A 20,591-nucleotide genomic window follows, 5' to 3' on the forward strand; every position below is an offset into this window, starting at 1 on the left:
GCCTACCGCATGACTAGATCACTTGACTATGGTGCCCAGCTTGTAATTTGAGCGTACAATTGGTATAGTTCGTATAAGATCGTATATCTTTAGTTATGCCAAACCGATTCATTTATTTAATAATATCAACATTTCCTGGTATTGTAAAATTTATGACCCGTAGACTACTCCTAATGTCCGAGTGGCAAAAGAAAACTTTTGTTAGCAAATATTTATTAATAACAATTACTTGATTCTCACCAGAATAAAAGTACTCTCCCTACGCATCTCTTTGCTGACATCATGAACGATTTCAGCATTGACATCTCATTCCACTGTCTCTGAAAGCGGCAGATGGTCAACTGCCTCTGCTAGCCACCATGGGAATCTACCACTCGCTCCTTATTCTGTAAGTACTGCAGTGCTGATACATTCACTTCACATATGTGAAATAGCAAAACTGGAAATAAAGTAAAATGAATCTTATCTGCAGAGAAGGGGCACCTTACAACTTGACCGCATGTACAAGCAAACATACTCACCAACAGGTGTGGAAACAGCTTCAAGTAAATGATAATCTCTCCTTAGTTTTGTTTATACTTCGCTAAATTATTCATGAACTGTAAGATCCATGTGAATCATTTGCTTAAAATTTTGTAGCTTTTTTGTGATATCGGCTATTTGATGTTATTGGTTATTGGTCAACATCAGATGCTTGAGAAAAACATTGAATGATCTAGTTCCTGGTGACCGCATAAGAAACCTTATGTAAAAGTATGAAAACTTTGCTAGCTTTTGCATGAATTGTTTAACAAGCTAGAGTTACAGCTAAGAAAAATTATTCAAGTCCTCATACATTTAAAATATTTGGTAACAATTTTGGCAGAAGAGTAAGTCTCAGATATTCATTGAATTTCCTTTGTCATATCAAATGAACAGTTTTCTGTAGTTATAATCCAAGTAATAGAATTAAAGATTAGTTGGCCACACTCAGCAAATTTCTGCAAGCCAGAACTACTTGCCAGTTCCACTGATATTTTTGATTAATGACAATCTCAGGGCTGTTGTTTTCCACTAACATGCAAACTGGGCAGTCAGATCTAGTCTCTCAGCTCTGGCCAGATGCCAAGTCCCATGGTATGTTGGGTAAATTGGCAGATATCTGCGATTTGTCTGCAGTCACAGGACTGCAGTGCATGTTCTACAGGCCAGAGGCAACAGGCAATTGATTTCACAAGTTGTGACTGTATCTCACTGAAAACTCATTGTACAGTGCGGCATTTTTAGCCATTATTTTACTGTAGTGCATTTTCATTGCTTGCATATGGTTTTCTGTCTGCTTTTGTTTCTTTCCTTCTTCATTTTCTCTGTTGGGAATGGTTGGTAAACATCAACATCAAATCCCTCATTGTTTTTCTCCACACCAGCTGTTGTCTTTGTATTGTGAAGGTTTGATGTGCTAGGAAGACGTTATTCTTGGTCCTAAAATAACAACTTGTAATACTTGTAAAATAATAGACCTAACATAGTTAAATTTAAGACAGTAGTAAAAGTAGTAAAAGTAACATTTGATTATTACTCACCATAGTGTTGGTTTTTACAGTTCGTCGTCCTTTTCTCCACTTCTTCAAAGGTATGCACTTTTCTGAGCTATTTTCTGAAGCTGGATCTCAAATTTTGTAGTTTTGTTACACATGTTTGTAGTTTTCTTTTGTTCACAGTTGGAATATTGTATAGAAATATTTAAACCATCTGTTAGTTGCCCTCATAATTTTTTTTTTTTTTTTTTTTTTTTTTTTTTTTTTTTTTTTTTTTTTTTTTTTCTGGGCCATGCCCAGCTCGCATTGATTCCGTTTGTTCTTTTGCATTTTGTCACAATCGATTGGCGTCTTATTTCTCCCTGAGTTACTACCATAACAAGTTGCTGATTTGCCTCCATCAGTGGCAGTAGCAGCACTTATCAATACTAGTACTGCGGTACCATCTTTAGTGTGACCACTATATTTCCGTGTGGTGGTGTGTGTGGCAGTCGGTTGGTTGTGACAGAGAAGCGAGGAATTCTCCGCAGTGAGTGGTCAGGCCGCGACTGCTGGCAGCATGCATGCGCAGTCGGATTGTGAGGCACTAGCTGCGAGAGCTACAAAGTTTGTTGCCCACCGAACCTGGACACTGAAGTTGAGTGATCAGTTAACCTGTTATGAAACCTCAACTGCTGTGACATCTCTTTGTTCATTGTCGGTTGTTGCTTCCTGGGACGTTCCGGCTAGCAGCAACGTACGGTGTGTTGAAGTCGGCCAAATTTTGCAGCCGTCTTCCTGTATGGTCTTTAACTATTAAATTGGTTGTTACTTACCAATGAAGTGCACCAGCGGTATTTTCTGCCTTGTGGCTGTTAACACCCCAGTTACCTGCCTTGGTCATTAGCGTAGTTTTCTGGCAGTGTGTTTTTCCTCGCCGTGTTAATGCTGTCCGGTAGGGCGTGTAGTTTGACAGCCTTTTAGTTGTGTGTTCATTTTATTCTTAACAGTGGTTTTGTGTCTAGGCTGTTCTTAGACGCCAATTTGGAAGATGTAGTGCTGCTGTCATCTTCATCCTTGGCTCATATTTTCCATTGTCGGTCCTTCAGCCGTCCTTGGGTCGGGTTGCCATCCGACTATTTAACCTTACTCTTGGCTGCCTGTCTCACTCCACCTTACGTTAGAGCTACCTCCTCAGGCCGGCCCTCAGAACACTTCTGAGCACCACTGTTCTGTTGATTTTAGATTGTGATTATCCTTTTAGTTTGAGGTACTGTGTGAGGCCTTCGACCAACTTAAATTAAAAATTTGAAGATTGATTTGTTTTATAACTAAAATTTTGAAAGTTTGTTCCATCTGAAATTCTTGTTATGCAGGCCCCAAGTCCTGAGTTGTTCAATGTCCAGTGTGTGGCCTTCAGCTGAGCTTTTACGTGAAATGTTCTTAAGATAAGGCCTTCAGCCATCTTAAATTAAAATGTTGAAAATTGATTTGCTTAAAACAAATTTTTAAAAAATTTGCTCTGTCTGAAATTCTTGTTATCCAGGTCCTAAACCCCTGAGTTGTTCAATGTTTTTTGTGTGGCCTTCAGCCGAGTATTTACATGAAATGTTTTTTTTTTTTTTAAATAAGGCCTTCTGCTGCATGTATTTTTTAAAGCAATTTTTTCATAATTTGTGCTCAGGCCTTCAGCCGTTCTTGTTTTTGGTGTGGTTTTGGGCCTTCAGCCCAGGAGGTATCGCAAGTTTTCTTAAGTAGGCCTTCAGGCATATTGTTTTAATTTGATCCTTTTAAGGCAATGTGTAATTAAGTGGTTCTTAGGAAAATAAAAGTTTGTGTGTTTCGTGCCACTAACAGTAACTGATTATGGTCCCCTCCACAACCATAACCTGATCCGCTCTATCCTGCGGATACCAAATTTCACTGTCATTAATATTCATGGATCAGTGTCCACAAAAAAGGTCTTTTTTGGTACAATTTTATAAATTTTTAAGTATGGTCATTAGTACAGTACTTCACAATAACTGACGCAATTAAAATCTTCTGTCAGGTGAGAACAATGGGAAAGCTCTTGGAGTCTCTGAACATAGTGTATTACAGAAATCTGTTCATATGTGCCCAGTTGGGGAGGTGGGATTACTGGTTTCAAGAACTGCAAGTAACAGTCTGAAGGTCATGTCTCCGCTAATACACAGGCGTGGCCTGTGGGTTTTGCAGAATACATTGGAAGCATCAATGGCCCATCATTAAAATACACTCCTGTGTAGCCATCTATTGCATTAATTCCTCAAGAAGCTAATCCAATTATTGTAATGTGCAGGCATCATGTAACTTACAAATGAAATACCTTTCCCTTTCCCCATGTTTTCATTTGTCCAGGAGTGATCTAAACGCTATTTTGCTGTCTTTAGTTGATTTAAACAAGTGTTCATCATGAACCATATTAATCATGGAGCTAACAGAGATTGCAGCTGCATGCAAAGGGACAAAAATTGAATTTTAAACTGAACAATTTAAAACAATATACAAACTGTTTAAGTTGATAGTCTTCTACAGTATATGCAGAACCATTCACTGGTTTCCAACAAACTTTCAAAACATACAATTCTCCCTCAACTGATTTGAATTTTCAGATCATTTAACATAAAATGTGAAAGTGGTGGCTGTTTTCTTTGTAAAAATCAAGGCCAAATCAAACAACCACCACTCTTTGTATTTACATTCATATGAAATTATAATTTGCTGTAATATAAATTGACTACTTATGTCTGTTCTAAAATGATCCATGATACTGAAAGAAAAGTCGAGAAGAAACCAGAAGTTTATTTAAAAGTAGGTTAACACTCTAACATGCATTTGATTTTCCTGTACTACTCCCTTTCTTAGCACCGTCTCCTTACTGGAGCTTGCTGACCACCATGGAGTACGTCTTCTCTCTTCTTGGCCATTCTAATCAATGTGGTAGTATCTGGGCCATTGAGCCACTCATGGGGATTCTGCTGTCAAAATACTCTTCTCTGACCAGATTCACATTTTTAGTTTTCTTTGATGGTGATTTTTTTGAAATTGGACCTCTCATTTCAAAAAAATGTGTCCGAAACCCCTGCTTTCCTGCATTTTATTGTGACTGGCTTCAAATCATTAAAAAAAAAAAAAGTTCCTAAAAACTGTGCTTCTTTGCATTTGATTGTGACTGACTTCAAATTGTTCAGCTGTTTGGTGTAGTACGTCTTGACTGGTCACATGATCTACAGGTGGGGATCTTTAACATGTGCCCACATTCATTTTGGATACTTCATGGATGAAGTTTCAGTTGAAACTTTCTGGCGGATTAATACTGTGTGCTGGACCGACACTCAAATTCAGTACCTTTGCCTTTCGCGGGCAAGTGCTCAACCAACTGGGCTACCCAAGCATAATTTATTACCCATCCTCACAGCTTTACTTCTGCCAGTATCTTATCTCCTACCTGCCAAACTGAACAGAAGTTCTCCTGCAAACCTTGCAGAACTAGTACTCCTGGAAGGAAGGATAGTGCAGAGACATGGCTTAGCCACAGCCTGGCAGAGGTTTCCATAATGAATTTTCACTCTGCAGTGGAATATGCACTGATATGAAACTTCCTGGCAGATTAAAACTGTGTGCTGGACCAAGACTCGAACTCAGGACCTTTGCTTTCATGGACTGATCTACCAAAGTACATAGCTTTATTTCTACCAGTACCTGGTCTCCAATCTTCCCAGGAGCTCTCCTGTGGATCTTGCAGAACTAGCAGTCCTGGAAGGAAGGTTAGTGCGGAGACATGGCTTAGCCACAGCCTGGGGGATGTTTCCAGAATTAACTTTCACCCTGCAGCAGAGTATGTGCTAATATAAAACTTCCTGCCAAATTAAAACTGTGTGCCGGAGTGAGACTCGAACTCAGGACCTTTGCCTTTTGTGGGCAAGTGCTCTACTGGCATAGTGTATTATCAACAAGTCTGAGGATCAGTAAAAGCCCTGTGTGTGGCTGAGATGTTAGAATAACTCTGTCAGAAAAGATACACTCAGTACTTAGGTATTTCATGTGCACCTACATGATGGCATTATGTGAACTATAAATATGTACCAATCTATGGATGTATTACTTTATTTACACTAGTGGGATTAATAAATGATTCAACAGAGAAAATTTTGAAGGTATTGATTGAAGTACTTACACAGATTTTCAAAGAATTATGCATTTCTTCAGTGCTGGTCATGTGTGCGTTCAAAACATCACATGGCAGCTGTTTGTTGACGGACATATTTCTGACAATGACAAAGCTTGTTTAAAGTCATAGGATATCACTCTGGGTTTTATGTGGCCTTCTGGCCCAAGAAATTCACATATGAAATGATAGAAATATGAATGGTGTATTTATAAGTTTCCCTCTCTCACTGTATTTAATGATGCTCTTCATATAGCAGTGAAACTGAGTTGCAGATAGGCACAATGAAAAGACTTTCACAATGAGGCCTTCACCAACAATAGATGAGACACACACACATACGACTGCAGTCTCAGGCAACTGAAATCACCACTGGTTTCAGTTGCCTGCGACTGCAGTCGTGTGTGTGTGTGTGTGTGTGTGTGTGTGTGTGTGTGTGGTGTTGACGAAGGCCTTAATGGCCAAAAGCTTTATTTGTGACAGTTTTTTTGTTGTCCTATCTGTGACTCAGTCTCTCCGCTGTGTGATGTGTAGCAACCTTCCTTTTCATAATATTGTTACATTCCTTCCTGGATTTTGCATTGCATTATTTAATGACGCTCCTCTGTAGATTATCACTTGCTATCAAGCTCAGTGTTTTTCCCCCTCCACATTACACTATACTTGTGTTCAGTAGGCGTGGGGTCCAAAGCCCTGTCTGGCCATCTAGATTAAGGTTTGCCTAGATCATCTAAAGCCAGTGCCAGGATGTTTCCTTTGAAATAGCAAACAGCAACTGCCTATTACCTTCCCCAATCTGAATATGTGCTCATACTCAAATGTCTTCATTGTTGATGGGGCATTAAACCCTAATCTTTCTGCCATTAACATTGTATTCATTTGAAACTTCCTGGCAGAATAAAATTGTGTGTTCGACCAGAATTTGAACCCGGGAACTTTGTCTTTTGCAGGCAATTGCTCAACTGACAGCTATGTGAGCATGGTTCATGTCCCCATGCCACATCTTTACTTCTGTCAGTACCTCATTTCCTACTTCCAGACTTAACACAAGTTCCCCGCAGTATCTTGTGGGATTCATTTCATTCAGAAGTATGACTTTGCATCTTCAGAACATTCTTGGTTATCCTTGTTTTCCCCCCTCCAACTCTCTCCTGTCTTTAGTCAAATGAAGGACACTCTAGTTCTGAAAGTCGGAATTCCTCCCCTCCCTCCCCCCCCCCCTCCTCTCTCTCTCTCTCTCTCTCTCTCTCTCTCTCTCTCTCTCTCTCGTGCTATTGATGGAAGCATATCTGTTCTCCACTCCATAAGTAAAATTTTTTTCTCATCAAGAGTTTTCGCCCTTACCTTCGGCTCGACTTGGCACAGGGCCCGAAGGACTCAGTCCCTCCAGAGGCCTTTCGCCGCCGCTTTTATTCCATCCTGGCCACGTATCAGGGCTCTGGAATTGTTTACACTGACGGTTCGATGGTTGCTGGTCGTGTCGGTTATGCGCTCACTCTAGGGGACCATTCCGAACAACGTTCCTTGGCGGCTGGCTGCAGCGTTTACACTGCTGAGCTGGTCGCCATCTTTCGTGCCCTACAGTATCTCCGCTCCTGCTCAGGTGAGTCCTTCATTATCTGTAGCGACTCCCTGAGCCGTTTACGAGCTCTCGACCAGTGTTTCCCTCGTTCCCGTCTGGTGATGGCTATCCAGGAGTCCCTGTCTACTCTTGACCGTTGCGGCCGCTCTGTGGTCTTTGTTTGGACCCCAGGCCATGTTGGGATCCCCGGGAATGAGAATGTTGACCGCCTGGCGAAAGAGGCCACCAGTCAACCACCTCTGGAGATTGGCCTCCCGGCGACTGATTTGCGGGCACTATTACGCCGCAAAATTTTCAATTTATGGGACGCTGAATGGCGCAACCTGCCCGTACCACACAAACTCCGTCGTATCAAGGTGTCGACGGCTGTGTGGCGGTCGCCCATTCGGGTCTCCCGCCAGGAGTCTGTTGTCCTCTGCCGGCTGCGCATTGGGCACACTCGGCTGACACACGGCCACTTATTGCGCCGTGAGGACCCACCTCTGTGTCGCTGCGGCTCCGTTTTCTCTGTGGTGCACATTTTATTGGGGTGTCCACTTTTAGCTGTGCTCAGGCAGACGTTCGCACTGCCTGACATGCTCCCTGCCCTTTTATCTGATGACCCTGCTATGGCTGGCTTAGTATTACGTTTTATTCGGGCAGGGGGTTTTTATCATTTAATCTGAGTGTTTGTGTTTTATTTTATTGTTTTGTGTTGATTCTGGCTTTTGGCCTACGGTTTTAAACTCGGTTTTTAATGTGCTCTCGGTGGTTGGCTTTTCCTTTTTTTTGTTCCTATGGTCGGCCAACCACCGTCACACTCTGGGTGATTTAATTCGTTTTGCCTGGTCTTTATCTCCGTTTCTCTTGTTCTGTGTCGTCTGTGTTCTGTTCTGTTAATCGTTTTTATTCTCTGTGGGTGTTTTTAGGATTTGGAAAAAGGGACCGATGACCGTAGCAGTCTGGTCCCTTTAATCCCACAAACCAACCAATCTCATCAAGATTTTAGTGGTCTTTTTTCTCTTTGTGATTTCTGCATGTTGTGTGTTATTTTAGGAGATGGAGACAATTCTCATGAGAAACATGATGATGCAGTTTCCCAGGAAAACAATGAAGATGCAGAAGACCTACAGGCTGATGAAAGCACAAAAGAGATTGAAGCTGTTGAAGCAGCCAAAGGAGATATGAATGATAGTGATGCACCAAATGAGGAAGATATTGCAGAGGGGCAACCAATGTTTCCTGATGTGGAACTCAAAATTGAGCACAGTCTTAACAGGCAAGCAAAAGGGATTAACATGATGAAAGTATCATAGTTATCAGCAAAGTTGACTTTAATTACTTTAATCACTATTTCAGATTGAATCTTCATGTAGTAAATAAACCTCAGAATGGTGTAAATGATACGGATGATCAGAAAATGGCTAGCAGGCATCAAAACAGAAAGCAGAAACCAACACAACAGAAAAATGAAGGTAAAGCAAAAACTAAAAAATGCAACTGTTCTTTCTAATGTACTACTACTAAGATGGTATGGCTCATCCCCACGAAAATAAAGCAGTATTATTATGTACAAGTGCAGTATCAATAGTTATCATTAATCTCTGTAATTTATGTCACAAGTTAGTTGCTTTTGATCCATGTAATGTTGAAGTAATTATCATTATTGTGCAGTTGCTGAAGATTCTGACTCAAAATCTGGTAACAAGTCTCAGCAACAGTTGAAACGAGGACAGAGAGCAAAACTGAAGAAAATTAAAGAAAAGTATAAGGATCAAGATGAAGAAGAAAGAAAGCTACGCATGGAAATTTTGCAAGTAAGTATTACCCTACTTCCAGAATTACATTATTGATTTACAGTGATGTATCTTTCACACGCATTCCACACATGAATTCTCTGAATAATTTTTCAGTCAGCAGGCTCTCCAAAGGAGAGCAAAAAGGGTAAAAAATCTGCTAAGGATGCTAAAGGGAAGAATCAGAAAAGTAAAGGCACTAATGGGGTTGTAGCTTCTGCTGAACGGAAGCAAGCCGAACAGAAGAGTCGGCCGCGCCCGGCACCAAAGCCTAGCAATCAGGAGCATGGTGGGGATGAATCTGATGGTGGAGGTGGAGGTGCAGCAGAAGAAGTGGAAGTGACGGCATCAGCTGAAGTGGACATGTTGGATTCTCTCACTGGTTGCCCCCTTCCAGAAGATGAACTACTATTTGCAGTTCCTGTTGTAGCGCCGTACACTACACTACTTAACTACAAGTCAGTATCTATTAAGCATTTTATTCAAAACTAAAATAAAAAATTAATATTAAAAATATTTTCAATAGAGGAGAACTTCTTATAAGCTACCAAAACAGAACAGTACTACAGGCTTGTAACTTTAAGAAACACAGTTGAACCTGTACCTTTCACACGGCATAAAAAGTAGGGGCTAGATATGAAACAGAAAAATAGCATGGGAAAACAAAGAGGGGAGTGATTAATGTGTTTTTAAGTTTGAGGAGGTAGTGTGAGCCGAAAGCGTGTTGGAGTCAGTCTCTGTTTTTAGAGTTAAGGAACTTTAATATATAGATGACTTGAATGGTGAGAGGCCTCAACTGTTTAGTACAGATCATCAACAACAGAGTATTAATTGTTGTCAGTACAGATTATTTGTGTTGTGGGAGTGCTACAGTTAAACTACGGCGACTTTGACCGTGCTTGGTCGTACAGTACTCTCATACAGTTCTTGACCCATAGTACACTACAAAATAGTTGCTTATCCCATTTACTGAAATCAATAGGCTTGAAGTTAGCATTGTCAAAATTTATTGCCAGCCTTGGGCACACAATGAATGATGTCTCATAAGAGACTATAGTAAGACATATTTTTGAAAAACTGAAGACTGACTAATCATAAATTCAAGATCGATGTTCTCTTCTTCTCCTTTGTTAATTTGATTTCACAGATTCTTCCATCTAGTGTATTCTTTGAAGCTGTGGGTGGCAATGAGGACACACTGTTTCACCACCGCTGAAGTCATAGCAGCCAGTGCTGTGCCTCCAACACTGCCCACAGTCCAACGAATGCCTGAAACACTAAACTCTGTATCTAAGCAAGGGTTGGCAAAAGCAGTCCCCCGACCCCGGCTGATCTTGTCCGTCGTGTTGTCTTTATTCGTAGCATTCTTCTTAAAAGATGTAACATGTTTGGCCAGTGCATGATTCCCCATTCCGACAAATTGTCTTATATACTAGTGCCCCCTTCTCAGAATAGCCATCTGAGCAAGTCTAGAACAAGATAAGTCCCCAGGATATTTTGTTATGTAGTTCCAGTAGAGCTGGGGCTTGTACCCCAACAGTATTTTCAGTGCCTTGTGTAATTTTCCATAATTTATGCATTACAGTGAGACAGATAAGATGAAAAACTGGTCAGTAAAATTACACTGTTTTATTTATAGTCTTAACTATATTTGCAGGTTCAAAGTAAAAATAACACCAGGAACAGGCAAGAGAGGAAAGGCTGCCAAAACTGCGCTCAACGTGTTTCTCAAAGATCATACCACAACTGCAAGAGAGAAGGACTTAATAAAAAGTGTTAAGGATGAAGACCTGTCCAGGAACATACCAGGAAAAGTTAAGATTTCGGCACCACAGTTGCAAAAACTGCGTAAATGATATTTTGTGAACTCTTTTCTGTATGTTCATTGTACACGATCATACAGGAGAAAATTCTGATTTTACATGTTAGAATTGTACAAGGAAAATGAGATTATGACACTAAAATTGTTGTGCGTACTGTTGGAGAGGAATAATGTCTTTCATCGGGTATAAGTTTTGGAAAACTTGAGCTTATATATATGCTGTGCTTCGTAATGAAAATAAAGATTTTTTTTGTAATGTGTGTTTTACTGTTGCTTTTCTTACATAGTAATATTTCAAACACTATGACAAAGCCCTTTTCTGTACAAATAATAAATTTGAAACACCAAGCAAGAACAACATTACTTCCCCCACTTACGTGATACCAGCTAAATGGTAGAAACGGAGCATAAGAAAAGTTAGCTACCCTAAAAGACTAATGACTTAAATTGTCTGACAGTACTTTACCACTGAGCAGTGGGCATGTGACTTTATGTCCTGTTGGTGGGGAAGCAGTCCTGACTGCAACCTTATCTACACAGTAAAATATGCCATAAGGCACATACCTGAAAATTCTCACGCACTATTGCAGAGATTGTGTCACTCTTTCAGAAAGAAACAAGATATGAATGAAGTGTTATGTCAAACATTTAAGTATAGAGCTTCAAGAGCCACTAAACAGGATGGGGGTCGTTACAATGCATCACCCCTCACACGGTAGGGTCTACCCCTGAATATTCCATGTAAGAGGTTACCTGCATGAAGAATTCAGGGTAGCCAGAGCATTGTCTATTCAATCCCTGTGATTTTCAATATTTCCATTATCCCCTTTTTAAGTACCTGAATGTCCAGGAGAGCTTCAGTTCGACCTGTGGCCCATCGGGCAGCGGCTGGACCCTGTTGGCAGGCGGTCCTGTTAGGATGATAGTATATTGGCAGTGATCTTTAGCAGAAGCTAACACTGTGACATTTGACAACTCACTGCTGTGACACGTCCAAGCCTGGCTGAATGGTCAACATTTATTTGCACTGAAACAAGATTGTTGTGGTGTCACAGCTACTGAAGTCACATATGCCACGTGCCAGTGTGTCCACGATTTCTGTGATCATCGAGGGACTGACCTGCAGGTAGATGGCAATGCCCGGAGAGTTCTGTGATACACTACTAGGTCAGCATATTGCCGTAAGTGGCCTGCATTACGGTATCGAGCCCATCTGCCTAGTGTCGTGTCATTACAAAAGGAATGGGATTACCCAGTGCTCAGCTTGAGACTGTGTCTTCTGTTTATGGACCATATCAATCCTTACCAGCTACACAGAGAAAATTTGGACCATCTGTAAATCATCTTGAGTACTAATTGTGGTGGTGGGGAAAGAGTTGGAGGCCAAAGTAAGTAAGCTAGTTATGCTGTACCACATAGGCTGCCATAGGGAGTTGTCTGATGTGGAAGGAGTAAGTGCAGTGCAGCATTTGTACCTGTGCTTTTGTACTTCATACTGAACAGCTACGTAAGTACACACATGGATGTAATGAATACAGAAATGTTTAGTGTAATCAAAACTGAATCTGCTTTAAATCACCTATCAGTTCTCGAAAAGGTGGCATTCATTGATGGTTAAGATTCGCAGTGGCTGTAAATAAATCAACAGTGACTAAAAGTCATCTGACTTGTACTGGTTCAGAACTAGAGAGCCAAGCACTCATTCATTTATTATTCATTCATTCATATTCTCTCACAGGTACCTTCATTTTAAGCACACTTACAACTGGTAAACTACTGCACCCCATGTTTGTTCCACGTGGTTGCAGGTGAACAGTTTCCTACATGTGTACGCTACTGCATCTGGGATGCTTCTTAGGTGCCACCAAGCTTTCCCACTACTTGTGCCATCCTCTCGGCCTTACTGACTGGTTCCACAGATGCAACAACATGTGGCATGTGAAGTCAGATTTGCTGTGGGCATTTGCCACTCACTTCCGGTTGCTCTGTACTTGTGTCTAACAAAATTCTCAATTCCAGGATTTGGTTCGAAGTTGTCCTTCCCTTATACAAATTTTATACTTGTACAAAGTCCATATGTCTTAAGTAAAGGGAAGGATCAGCGTAGGAAATGATGATGAAGAAAGAAAGGGCATTGTGAGAGAGGCTTTGTTTGACTCCTCCATCAAGGTGGGTGCATCTGCCAATAGCTATGGTACCGACACTGCTGCACGCATCACAGTAGCACACAGGAACTCTCGCCCACACATACAGTGCTAGTATGCCAGGATCAGCGTAGGAAATGATGATGAAGAAAGAAAGGGCATTGTGAGAGAGGCTTTGTTTGACTCCTCCATCAAGGTGGGTGCATCTGCCAATAGCTATGGTACCGACACTGCTGCACGCATCACAGTAGCACACAGGAACTCTCGCCCACACATACAGTGCTAGTATGCCAGGAAGACGACAGCACTGTTAGCTTGATTTGAGAATTCTTGTGTAGGTATTGTATTTTTATTGGTCCTGATGTCACCAAGGTAACTTATGCATAAAACATAGAACAAATCAATTTACATGTATACAGGGGAATGTAATTTCTATGCATACATATTTAAAATTACAGATGATGCACTTCATACATTTAAATATTTGTATAATACACTACTTACATCTAATTGGAATGATAAAAATATCCATGCACCAAGTGGCAGCAGGAGAAAATACGTAAAAAGGTATTGAAATTTGGAATCTTTTAGAGCCAGTAGCTTCTTCTAATGGCAGAACAGTCGAAGGGAAAGAAATAGAGATGAAGGAAAAGGACTGGTGAGGTTTTGGAAATAGGGAGAGTTCAGAAAAGTCGCCCAGAATCCCAGCTCAGGGGAGACTTATGGGTGGAATGAGAAGGGCAGACTGATTGTTGGGGACTGTATTGGATGAGATTTGGAAACCTGAGAGCTTAAAGGCGAAAGATAGGTTAATACGCAAGACAGAGGTGACTGACAAAAAGTCGCGCATGAATTAATAAGAGTGGAAAACTAAAGATTTTCCAAAGGTTTCTGACCTCAGTATTTGCTTTTACATTTTTGTGAAGTTTGTTGTAAAGTTTAACTCTCGATACATTCTCCGCAAGCCCTCATATGGTGTGACAGAGGGTACCTTGTACCACTACTAGTCATTTCCTTTCCTATTCCACTCACTCCATACGAGCCCTAATTTCTCCTATCTTATCTTTTTGATCTTTATGCAGATTGTACATTGGCAGTAGTAGAATCATTCTGCAGTCATCTTCAAATGCCACTTCCTAAATTTTCTCAGTACTGTTCCTCAAAAAGAACATCGCCTTCCCTCCAAGGATTCCCATTTGGGTTCACTAAGCATTTCCGTAATACTTGCATGTTGATCATATCTAGCGGTAACAAATCTAGCAGTCTGCCTCTGAATTGCTTCAACATCTTCCTTTAATCTATCTTAGTGGTGATCTAACACTCAAAAAGTACTCAAGATTGGGTCATACCAGTGTTCTATATGTCGTCTCCTTTACAGATGACCCACAGTTTCCTAAAATCTTCCCAATAAACTGGTGTCAACCATTTGCCTTCCTTACTACTATCTTAACTTGCTCATTCCATATTGTATCACATTTGTAATGTTATGTCAAGGTATTTAATTGATGTGACTGAGTCAAGCAGCACACTACTAATGCTTTATTCAAACTTTATGAGATTGTTTCTCTTACTCATCCACGTTAATATACTTTTTTCTGCTTTTAGAGCAAGCTGCCATTTATCACACCAACTAGAAATTTCATCTAAGTCATCTTGTATCCTCTTTCAGTCATTTAACGATGACACCCTCCCATAAAACACAGCATCATCAGCAAAGAGCCACACATTGTTTCTCACCCTGTCAATCAGTTCATTTACATATACAGAGAATAACAGCATTCCTAACACATTTCCTTGGGGCACTCATGACGACATACTTGTCTCTGATGACATTCACCATTGAAGACGAAGTAATGGATTCTAATACTTAAGAAATCTTCCAGCCACTCACATACCTGGGAACCTATTCTGTTTACTCATACTTTCATTAACAGTCTGTAGTTGGACAACATGTCAAATGCTTTTTGGAAATCTCGGAATATGAAATTTGCTTGTTGTGCTTCATCTATAGTTCATAGTATTTCATGTGAGAAAAGGGCATGCATGAGTGATGCTTTCTAAAACCGCTCTGATTTATGGACAGAAGCTTTGTGTCTCAAGGAAATTCATTATATTTGAACTGAGAATATGTTCAAGAATTCTGTAGCAAACCGATACTGATGCTAGAACTGCCAGATTTTTTCGAGCCCCTAGAACCAGCGTCAGGACAAAAATGTCTTGCCTCTAATTGATGTGTTTGAAGCTTGTTCTTAGAGGTGTTTATCTTCATTCACATTGCCACAGGAAAACTCAATTCAAACCAGAGACAGAGCAGAAAGCAGGTAGCAAGCAAGTATGTCACAAGTGGGTCAGGTCGCCAACACATTACGACACCATTTGCTGAGTGAGGATACACATTCAGCAGTAGAAGAATGTGACAGAAAACTGAAGGAAGTAAGACAAACATATATGTGAGCTTGTAGGACATGTAGCAAGAAATTCGTATCTCTTTCAAAGAGCACATAGCAAGGAACTGACACAGCAGTTACCATTGTGTTAAGTGAAAGAAACATAACAGAATATGGAGGAAACGTGCAGTCCTTACGAATCAAGACTCTAATCATAGCCTCACGCCAGCCCGCTTTTAAGTATCCCATCTCTCCAGCTCTCATGATGAGTTGATCATTGAGATTGATGGCATTCACAATAATAGCACTTGATGCCATGATTATGGTACTGTAGTGAATCTATGTCCTAGTTGCTCCAGTACAGTCTATGAACTAGCCGAAATGTACTTGAGACGATAGACTTCATCTGATGAACTTCATGCTGCTCACCACCTCTGATAGAGGAACTGGCTGTCTTCCAACAACACCACATAGCAGGGTGATGTCAGCACTGAACTTCAATGGAAGCCAACAACAGGGCCTCTTGTGGTCCACATACCCATTCAACACTCAGTGCCTCTGGGTGCTGAAACACCCTGCTGATAGGGAGAAGATCAACTAACCACACAACTATTGATACAAGGTACAGTGTGGATGGCTCATCAAAGAATTTGGAGTGGGACAAAGGACACTCCAACAGCCAGACCGGTACCGCTTTACCTGCACCTGCTTGCTGGCAACCCGCCCTGGCACAGGGGTCAATATGCCTTGCCTGAGTGTGCAACTGCTGAGCTAACTGGACAGATGTCAGCTAGAATTCAACACAAGCTGAATGAGCAACAGCTGAGGATGTGTGGAAGAATGATTACTTGTAAACAATGAGAAAAGTAATTCAACTCTAATAATTTTACTAGTGTTGTTGGCACTTCACAGGTTCACAACAGCTACCCTGATGTGTCTCAGCTCTGTCCTATGTAAATTGTTGCCAGAAGTGAAGTATGCATTCCAACACCATCATCAGAGGATTTGGAAGTGTTCGATCTCAGTGTCTGTAATATGGAAGCAGTGGTCTGCATCTACAATGTTCACACATTGCAGCAGTAACAGCAGTGCGGTAAAAACGAAAGACATTTTCTTTCTTTGGTTGTGATAGAGCAGAGTTTAGGTGTACTGATTGGCATGATATGTCCAAAATATCTTTTCTGAAACCTACAGAACCTGTTGATTTATCTTAACTCATAGGAAACTGTAAAGAGATGTATTTGGTACCATTGAGGTGTTCTATGTGTAGACAGTGTGGTCATGCAACACACGAGTGTAGTGAGTGTCGCTGGCGACGATCAGGCAAAAGAAGTGGTTGAATCTAGTTTTGTACATTGTAAGTTGTACTTTTTTTGTATGTTGCCCTGTTGGAATCACACATTTTAATTATAAATAAAAGTTAATGGTAAATTTCACAAAAAAAGGCTAGGCACAAGGTCAGATAGTATTAGTGATAGAATAGCCACTCTAACAGAGCAAGTATCTCAACTGTTAGAGTAAAATGCTCAACAGAAGATAAGCCATGATGAATTGATGGTTCAATTACAATCTCTGTGGGCTGTTCGAGAGCCACAGTTTGGTTCGAGTGAAGTTAAGCCACCAGTAGCAATGCCTTTTCAGTAAATCCTTCAGCAGCTAACCTAATCACACCCTTTTCCAGCAAAACAACAGAGGACATAACAGTATTCATTAAATATGTGGTGGGTGCAGCTGGAATGAGTAATTTGTCAGATGAAACTACTATGTGGATGGTTAATGCAGGCCGTATGGGTGGAACCAAGATATAAGTCTTGTATCATGATATGCTGAGCAAGACAAGAACACTGTGATTAGACTAAACTTCATGGGCAGAAGAAGACTAAGGACCACTAGGTATAAATTATGTGGACTGGGAAATAATGATTTGGTGTCATTGGGGACAACATAACTTATTTTTAGGACTGGAATTGCAGAGTTTCTTGAGCATATGGAAGTGTTGCCAACTGTGGGACAAGGGTATTCCACGATTATTGTGCCTGAATTCCTGGATAGGCAACATACAAAAATTAATCTTGACAGTGCACAGCTGAACTTGATGGAAACTTGTTTTCGATGAGTCCAACAGCTGTAAATGATTCAGTGTTGAGCAGTACACCAACTACTAAGGTGTCACCAACTGAACTGCATACATATGCATTAGAGGTAATTATGCATGCTTGTACAGGGAAGGTGGTTTGGATATCTGTAGATACCGATGTGCCACATAAGAGATTACATGTGCTTGAGCCACTGCTGCGCAGTGAAGCATTAGATGAAATGCACTGTTTTCTATGAAGAAACATTGCGCACATAACTGACATTAGTGGGGAACTGATGATTCCAATAAGTTTTGACAGCTTTGGGACAGATGCGGTGAAGCTCCCAAAAAGATTAATTATAGGAAGTTTAGGGATACTTGAGGATGAGGATATTGATGGATTATAAGATGACTGAAGCATCAAACAAAATGTCATTGCATCTGTACTATGTGCCAAGGTTTGGCACTTGAAAGACAGTGGTCAGGAAATCATGGAAACTTTGTCATTACAATATTCAGATTTAATCAGTTCAGATAGTCAACTACCAGCAACCCCTATCACACAACACCATATACCAACAGGTGATAATCTACCAGTCTATAGGAACCCACACAGAATAAGGAAATACCTATAACCACTAGTAGACAAATTTATACATCAACAATTATGTGAGGGCATTATCGAGTATAGTGATAATCCATGGACAGCAAATATTGTTATTGTACCTAAAACGTCAACTGACAGTACTCGAAAATATTGATTTTATTGTGACTATCATTATTTGAACACATGAACCACAACAGATGCTTATTCACAAACACATTAGATAACCTAGGTGGTTGACTTTTGTTGCACATACCATGTACAATGTGAAATCTGACAGTTAACTGTTTGCCACTCGTCACACACATCACACATTTTTAGTGACATTACTATGTTTTATTGGTCCATAAAAAAGGACACCACCATCCGATTCTTATTTTGACATTGGCTTACCAATGATCTGAGCCTATTTCACTTCTGAAGATGACAGTTTCAATTGTCAAAACTGGTAAAGTGAATGAAGTAAAGGTGTTCTTGTGCAGCTGGTTACTGAGTTTACCTTTGTTGAAATATTCTGCAGCTGCTAAACTACAGCTATGAACAAAATCACAATCTACAAAGATGTAAACATTTTTCACAATTGATCCAAGAAGTGGTTATCACCAACTGGAAGTGTTTTGTAAAGACAGCCTCAGACAGCTTTCACAACAGCTTCAGGTCATTACCAATATCAAAGAATGCCGTTTGAATTGAAAAATGCTCCTTTTACATTCCAACACCTACAGATGAGACACTGTCTGAATTAAAACCAAGAATCTATATGGTATACCTTAACAATATAACCATGTATTTGAGAACAATAGAAGACCATATTAAATGAGTGGATGAAGTATTCAGTAGACTGAGGGCAGCACACCTTACACTTAGTATGCAGAAATACCATTTTGCTTGGAACAAGTATTATCTTGGGCACATTATCAGTCAACATTGAGTGAGGATATATTCTTGACTTACTTCTGCTGTACCTGATTTTCTGACATGACAGACTAATAAACAGTTACAGTCATTTAATGGATTGTGCAATTATCGTCATAAGTTTGTGATGGGATTTGCTGAAACGGCACAGTCGTTAACTAAGTTGCTATGAAAAGACGTTAGTTTTCAGTGGACAACACAGTCTCAAAAAGGATTCAAGCAACTCACGGAGATATTAATATCAGATCCTATCATAATATTCCTTGACTTTGAACAGAAATTCATACTTTAATGTGATGCATCCAACAATTCTTTGGGTTACATTTTAAGTCAGAATGTTGATGGGAAAGAACATCTACTGGCATATACCTCCAGACAATTGAATAAGACTGAAACTAATTATTCAATAAATCAAAGAGAAATGTTAGCAGTTATTCACAGAATCTCAATCAAATCTCTATCAAATCGATTAATAAGATGAATGTTTAAATTAAGTGAGTTGGACCGTGAAGTAATTCATAAGCCAGGAGTCAAAATATGAATGCTGATACCCTAAGCTGGAAGATAGCAGTTCTAGAAATAGTAGGTGGAAACTAGGCAGATTCAATAAAGGCAGAATCAGCTGACAGTGAGTGTCAGTTGTTTTGAACACAACCTCACTTTGAAACAAAAGAAGGTTTGCTATGCATGTCTATAAAGTGCAGACCTCACATTGCAGTTCCTGCAGTGCTGAGAATGGAAGTGTTATGTCAAATACACGACCACATCTTATTAGGTTATGGAAGGAAAAGAACAACTGATAGACATGTAGCTGAAAGATTTTGGTGGAACATGTGTCACAGTGACATAGAAAAGTATGTAGGAAATTGCATCCCATGTGCACAAAGAGCAGATTGGAGGCATCAGGAAGTTCAGTTACAGAGGTATCAGAAACTGACAAACCGTTTTCTATTATAGAATTGTATATTTTAGGACCTTGTAATAGAACACAAGTGGGTAATAAATACGTCCTCACAATATTAGATCATTTTTCACAGAATTTAGTTATGGTAGCCATCCCAGATCAGAAGGTGAGTATGGTAGCAAAGGTCATGGTAAACAACTGGTTAACGAAATTTGGCATGCCAGAAACCATTTTACACACCATGGAACTAACTATGTACTTGAGCTAATGAAACAGTTAAGTCACTTAGTGAAAATTAAGAAGATACAGACCAGCCCATTCCATCCACAAATGAAGAACAGACAGAAAGAATCCACCATGCTTTAACCAAAATGTTAAACCATTACATAAATACACAGTATTCGGATTGGGGCAAATATTTAAGTTTTGTCATCAGTGCATATAACTCAAAAGTTCATAGTTGAATGGCTTCTCACTGTACTAGGTAATACATGAGCGAAACATGTTGTCGCCTTTTGATGTAGTTCAACCTGAACTGCTTCACAGTATGAACTAGTGAAAAATTTTGTGAAGAAATTGAGAGAAGTATGGCAAAAGGGTAAAAAAGCAAGCCAACACACAAGATATAGAGAATGAAGAACATATTGGGCAACGGGCGTGTAAACTGCCACAATACAGAATAGAACAGTGGATATT

General features: G+C 40.1%; 1 protein-coding gene across 1 annotated transcript in view; it reads left to right on the top strand.

The window, feature by feature from the left end:
* The window catches only part of LOC126200594 (ribosome quality control complex subunit NEMF), a 74,182-nt gene extending 63,062 nt beyond the window's left edge, over positions 1–11,120 (top strand). The window contains exons 13-17 of the mRNA XM_049936721.1: positions 8,303–8,525; positions 8,606–8,721; positions 8,921–9,063; positions 9,160–9,500; positions 10,700–11,120. Coding sequence (XP_049792678.1) covers positions 8,303–8,525; positions 8,606–8,721; positions 8,921–9,063; positions 9,160–9,500; positions 10,700–10,898 — 1,022 coding nt within the window. The 3' untranslated portion in view covers positions 10,899–11,120. The remainder of the gene's footprint in view (positions 1–8,302; positions 8,526–8,605; positions 8,722–8,920; positions 9,064–9,159; positions 9,501–10,699) is intronic.
* Positions 11,121–20,591: the final 9,471 nt, after the last annotated feature.

Source organism: Schistocerca nitens, chromosome 1, assembly GCF_023898315.1.
Source record: "Schistocerca nitens isolate TAMUIC-IGC-003100 chromosome 1, iqSchNite1.1, whole genome shotgun sequence".
In the NCBI taxonomy this organism is placed as follows: domain Eukaryota; kingdom Metazoa; phylum Arthropoda; class Insecta; order Orthoptera; family Acrididae; genus Schistocerca; species Schistocerca nitens.